Source organism: Zeus faber (assembly GCF_960531495.2).
Source record: "Zeus faber genome assembly, chromosome: 18".
Lineage (NCBI taxonomy): Eukaryota > Metazoa > Chordata > Actinopteri > Zeiformes > Zeidae > Zeus > Zeus faber.
This window is the reverse complement of record NC_137210.1, coordinates 7,255,302-7,262,113: the sequence shown is the minus strand read 5'-3', so window position 1 is coordinate 7,262,113 and position 6,812 is coordinate 7,255,302. Positions and strand designations below refer to the sequence as shown.

Sequence of the window (6,812 nt, the reverse complement as noted above, 5' to 3'; positions counted from 1 at the left end):
CCCCACCCCCCCTCTCCTCAGCCCCCAAAAAACAAAAAAACTTTGAGATGGTTGTAATGGGGAAGTAAGACATCTGGGGGGATTATTTTTTTTGCTCTACAGCGTGAACTAATTCTCGTTAGCCCCCCGCCGACATCTTTGAACCGGCGTGACCTTCCACCTCCTCCTCCATGCTCTCCCTGTCCCCACTGCTGGACATTATGAGTAGTTACATAGATATAAATCAATCAGGTCAGGTCAATAGTTCACGGTCCCTTATCCTCCCGTCTGCTGACATGAGCGTTTTCCTCTTGTGGCATTATAATTCCAACACGCCAAACAACAAAACAACCAAGCGTCAATTTTCCAATGTTTTAATATTCAAAAAATACTTCAATTTTGGCTTCTTGGTACATAAAGCGCCTGGGTCGGCTCCGCTATACAGTGTAGTACTCGAATCGTTTTGTCGCTAGGAAACTTAAAAAGTGCAAAAGTAGTGTACCACGCTTGCCGTCCAATGTCCTCCTCAGTCCACCGCGCTCTGGAGAGGCTACTTCAACGCTCGGCAGCGCGGTCGCCTGCCGCCCGGACCTCTGCGGACGGAGGAAGAGACGCGACGACAATAAGAGCCGCTTCAGCGCTCCGCCTGGCATCGAGCAAGTGGGCAGAAGTGAACACGACCAAAGCCACGTGCAAAAGAATGAAAGACAAACAGAGAGTGTGTTTCCAGAGGAGCCTTCCTCCACGACCTGTGTGGCTGGGAGAGGCGGGAGCCATTCCCGAAACGTCCATAATATTCTTGTTTCAGAGGTTCGAAACGTCCAGCTACGCTCGAAAATCCATGGAAAAAGCAGCGATTCATGTCAGCGGGCCAGCCCGTTTTCTTCTCTTTCACAATGCTGTAGTTCCTTAAGAGAGTCACCTTCAAGTGTTTATTTTTGTCGTATTATTATTATCATCATCATCATCATCATCATCATCATCATCACAATTATTATTATTTGGTTAAAACTTTTGTGTAGATTCCGCGCCCAGCGGAGGTACGGTATACCCCCCTGGGCGTGTGTGAGCGTCCTCCGCTCTGGAGTACCGGGGGACCACCAACCCAAGGTAGGCCTAGATACGCCAAGAGTCACAGCAAAGTCCACCCCCAAAACGGTACTCGAACAGTCAGCCTGGAAGGGGCGGTTTGTTATCGTTTCTTCTTCTGCTTTAGAGATTTCCTCCTTTTCACGATCATCTCGTAGAGTTTGTCCATGCCCTCGTGGAGGCCCTCGCCTATGATGGCGCAGGCCGGCTGGACGTGGTAGGTGGTGGAAGGGGTCAGTTCATGGAGGGCCAGCTGCTTCTCGATGTCGGCCACGGGCAGCGACTTGGGCAGGTCCTGCTTGTTGGCGATCACCAGCAGCGGGGTGCCCTGGTTCTCCGCGAACTTGGTGACCTTGTGCAGCTCGGTCTTGGCCTCCTCCAGCCGGTCCACGTCCACCGAGTCCACCACGTAGATGATGCCGTCCGTGCAGCGGCTGTAGGACTTCCACAGGGGCCGGAGCTTCTCCTGGCCCCCCACGTCCCAGAAGTGGCAGCTGATGCCCTTGGCCGTGCCGTTGCTCAGCTTAATCTTCTCGGTGTTGAAGCCGATGGTGGGCACGGTGTTGACGAACTCGTTGAATTTGAGCCGGTACAGCACGGTGGTCTTCCCTGCCGAGTCAAGGCCCAGCATCACGATGTGGAGGGATTGGAAGGCGGAGATGTTGGAGAAGCTGTTGCCCATTTTCTTTTAATTTTGAGGTAAAAGGTCAGTGGAAATAATAAGGATGGACTTCACAGGGTTGAAGATAAAAACATAAGCACACTGAGCTCCCTGAGTTTTAGTTCATTTGGGAGGCTGCAGCAGAGCGGAGTGCGCATCGGAGGGACGCAGCGCGTCGCTCATCAGCATTCTGCGCGCACACACACGCACACACACGCACACACACACACACACACACACACACACACACACACACACACACACTCACACACTTAGGTCCATTTGGCGACGCTGCAACATGTCACACTCCTTGCAGTATTGGTACGTCGTGGGTGCTGCGGGAAAAGCACACACACACACACACACACACACACACACACACACACACACACACACACACACACACACACACACGCACACACACCCCCGACGCACTTGTCTTGTGGGCACGCAGCTCTCCAAACACGCTCCGCTGCTCGACGCAAATTGTCCTCCGAATGAAAAACGTCCCTCAAATATTGACAGTCACAGGACACAAATCCGTCGTTTCGATGGGATGGAAAGCCTGATATGCGGATCCCTTGACCCCAGTCCAGCAGGTTGGTGGAGGTGCTGGCGCCGGTGCTGGTGTCGGTGCTGGTGGCGCTCTCTCTACGCCCGCCTCGCACGCACTGAAGCGCTGCTGCTGCAAAACAGCGCAGTGCACTGCGCGACGCTCCACCCACTCAGGCCATGTGCCAACACCTCCCTGCTGGAAGAACTGAAATACACGCAGCCCACGTCGCCCCGGGGTCTTTTATTTATTCGTTTCATTTATTCATTTTACCTGATCTGACAGTATTCCAAATGATGACTTACCTTTAAATCGAAAAAAGACATCGTACACGTCGTATCTTCTATTATTACTGATATTGTATGTTTATTATTATTATTATTATTATTATTATTATTATTATTATTATTATTATTATTATTATTATTATTATTATTATTATTATTGTTGTTATTATTGTTATTATTGTTATTATTATTATTATCTTTTTTCCCAGACCCTCATTTCTACAGCCTGGGTATTTATGGGAAAGTAGGACACCTGCTGGTAAGACTGGGTAATATGAGGAAAAATCAACAACAAACAACAAAAACCACAACAAGTAAGTCAGAAAATATCCACAAATAAAGTAAAATAAATAAAAAATCCAAAAATATGAGTAAATATAAGAAGTATGAAAATCACAATTTCTCGTTATATATTGAAAATGTCACCGCGCATTTACAATACAAAGCAGCAATGCAGAGGGATGAGATATTAAGCGGCAGGCAGGACTGGGGGATGGAGGGATGGATGATGGAGGGAGGGAGGGAGGGATGATGGAGGGATGGAGGGATGGGTGGATGGTATTTTCAATCATTTTATTTTATTAATTTGTCATTGAATCAAATAAAAACTTCATTACATGTAATTTTAAGGAATATCTCCTCAACGTCCCTTTTGACTAAAATGTTCTGTGCCATGATGATGATGATGATGATGATGATGATGATGATGATGATGATGATGATGATGATGACGATGATATGTTAATATTATATGATTATTAAGAACTTGCTCAAACACCGCAGCTCCCAGCATCCGATTCCCTTTTCTGTTTAGGGCACAACAAAATCTACCTTGATTCCCCTGAGCGATGGTTGATTGGAAATACTTGGAAAGGAATTTCCATATTTTTCCAGGTTTTCTCACTTTATTTCATATGGACAATTTATCACATTGAAATGTTCGGAAACGTTTCTGTTTTCTCTCGGATTGTTCTTTTGATTGGTTGATTGTTTTTCTTGATCTGTCCGCAGTTCAGGTTGGACGGGTCCGTTATTTATCCGGCTCGTTACTCCTCAGCGCGCTCCTCCAGCAACACCTTGTGGCCAAAAAGTGGAATTGTACATTACAATAGAAATCCTATAAAAGAAAAGCGTTCCATCCCATACTGTCATGCGTTACAACAAACACAAAGAAAGCCTAACATGTACATCTCGGCCTTTGCAGAACTATGGAGACTCTGACCAAACAATATTATACGTTATGATAAATCAGAACTTGCCTTTGTGTAATAATTTGCTTTTGCTGGAGGCAAAAAAAAATCCCTTAGATTCAAGATTCAAGATTCGAGAGGTTTATTCGTCACATACATGTACATACTTTCATACATATATGCAGTGAAATGTAATGCAACGCACCCCGGTGATTACACACAATATGTCCTCGACAAAACACAGTAGCTACCTAAGAAGATTTCTTTCTACTATACCAACTAACTGATTCCTAAAACGTAATACAGTAAGTCGAATACTTATAGAATAAAATAAAAATATATAGAATAAAATAAAAATAAAATACAATAAAATGGAATAGATAAAGGGAATAGGCTTACGTATATGGGATAGACTTATGTGTATGGGATTGGCAATTATGTAAATACAGATGTGTGCATTTCAGTGGCATGTGAATAAAGTGAGGTAGTGTTTGTGGGATAATACAACACAGTATACAACAGTACGGTGCCGCAATACGGTAACACTGAACAACCCTGAACAGTGATACAGTATGCGGTACAGTATGCTACATGCAGTACAGTAGGTAGTGGAGCCTATGTGTGTGGCTCAGTGAGGACCCCTGGTGAGGTCAGTATTGACAGTTCTTATGGCTTGCAGGAAAAAAATCCATCTCAGTTTCTCTGTTCTCGCTGCGTGACTGCGGAGGCGCTTGCCTGACCGCAGCAGCTGGAACAGTTCGTTGTTGGGGTGATGAGGATCCTTCATGATCCTACGGGCTCTGTTACTACACCTCCTGGTGTATAAGTCCTGCAAGAAGGAGAGAGTAGTTCCAGTGGTACGTTCGGCTGAACGCACCACCCTCTGCAGGGCCCGCCTGTCCTGAGCAGCACAGTTCCCAAACCAGGCAGTGATGTTGCCTGTCAGGATGCTCTCCACTGCTCCAGAGTAGAAGGACTTGAGGATCCTCACCGAGACACGGAATAACCTCAGCTGCCTGAGGTGGTAAAGACGCTGCCTCGCCTTTCTCACCAGAGTGTCTGTTCGTAAAGTCCAAGTTAAATCCTCTGTGATGTGGACTCCCAGGTGCTTGAAGCTGCTCACCCTGTCGACAGAAGTCCCATTAATCACCAAGGGCGCGTGCGTCCTCGGTTGTAATCCCCTCCTAAAGTCCACAATTAGCTCCTTAGTTTTGCTGACGTTCAGGAGGAGGCTGTTGTCCTGGCACCAGAGTGACCAGCCACCTCCTCGCGGTAGGCCTTCTCATCGCAGTCGGTGATCAGGCCCCTTCGATTTCGTTTGGAATATGTAATGAATTAATGAAACTCTGATCTATTTATGTACAGTTATACAGTATATACAGTACAATATACAGTTATATTTGACCTCTTCATTGGGCTGCTCCCTTTAGGGGTCGCCACAGCGGATCATCTGCCTCCAATACCTTCTGTTCTGCACATCTACCTCCCTTACACCAACCGCCTGCATGTCCTCCCTCACCACATCCATAAACCTTCTCTTTGGCCTTCCTCTTTTCCTCTTGCCTGGCAGCTCCACCCTCAGCATCCTTCTCCCAACGTAACTCTCATCTCTCCTACACACGTGTCCAAACCATCTCCATCTCCCCTCTCTCACTTTTCCACCAAACTGTCCAACCTGAGCTGTCCCTCTAATGTACTCATTCTTAATCCCGTCCATCCTTGTCACTCCCAGTGAAAATCTCAACATCCTCAACTCTGCCACCTCCAGTTCAGCCACCTGCCTTCAGTGCCACCGCCTGTAAACCGTACAACATGGCTGGTCCCACTACCGTCCTGTAGACCTTCCCCTTCACTCTTGCTGGAACCCTTCTGTCACATATCACTCCGCACACTCTTCTCCACCCACTCCACCCTGCCTGTACTCTCTTCTTCACCTCTCTCCCGCATTCTCTGCTGCTTTGGATGGTCGACCCCAAGTACTTGAACTCATCCGCCTTCTCCACCTCCACTCCTTGCATTCTTAACTTTTCACCGCCCTCCCTCCCAGTCAGACACATGTATTCTGTCTTACTCCTGCTGACTTTCATTGCTCTTCTCTCTAATGCCTCATGCCTCCACTTCTCCAGGCTCTCCTCAACCTGCTCCCTACTCTCACTACAGATCACAATGTCATCCGCGAACATCATAGTCCACGGAGACTCCTGCCTGATTTCATCTGTTAACCTGTCCATCACCATTGCAAACAAGAACGGGCTCAGAGCCGATCCTTGATGCAATCCCACCTCCACTTTGAATGCCTTCATTAAAATTTGAATGGAACAGAAGAAAGTTGAAAACAATATTTTGATAATAATTTATTGCCTAGGCGGTGATTAATTTGATTAATTTGTTTTGTGACTCAAAATAGATTGAAACACCATTAAAACATTTAGTTATATCATAATAATGGAATGTCCATTTTTGGGATTTCAGGGCAGCCGTCTGAGCATTAATTCTGTACAACAACCACATTAAAGCATAATCCAAAACAGAAGTTCTCTAGTTTATTAGAGGATGTTTTATTTTAGTTTGAAATATACTGTGTATCACAGGGGCAACCCAAACTTTTTCCTGTGAGGGCCACATAACTTTTCCCTTCTCTGATGGGGGCCGGGGTCAGTTTGTAACAGAAAAAGTGTGACGATCGCAGGGGTGCCTAAGCGTAAACATTTATTGTTTTCCAGAAAGCCACACATAACCAAATATTAATAACCCTTTCCGGGATCTTCACAGAAAAAAAAAGTCAGGAAATTACAATTAATGAAATAAATTACACTATTTATGAAATAAATTATGAAATAAATAATAACCAAATAACCCTCTCTGGGTTCCTCACAGAAAAAAAAAGTCCATTGAACATAAACTTTCTGTTGTGCCGTGCACAATCCTAACAGGTAAAAGTTTAGCTTAGTTGTCAGAGCAGAATCTCTTACTCAAATGACTCATATGAGCAGTCTCTCAAAGTTCTTTTGTTCCTTCCTTTTGTAGGTTCCAGTATGCTTGTAGACACCGCT

The 6,812-nt window shown here is 45.7% G+C and overlaps 1 protein-coding gene across 1 annotated transcript; it reads right to left on the bottom strand.

Moving 5' to 3' along the window:
* Positions 1-350: 350 nt before the first annotated feature.
* arl4cb (ADP-ribosylation factor-like 4Cb) lies at positions 351-2,351 on the bottom strand. Its single transcript, XM_080019722.1, has one exon. The coding sequence runs from the start codon at positions 1,748-1,750 to the stop codon at positions 1,172-1,174; it is 579 nt and encodes a 192-aa protein (XP_079875848.1). The 5' UTR covers positions 1,751-2,351; the 3' UTR covers positions 351-1,171.
* Positions 2,352-6,812: the final 4,461 nt, after the last annotated feature.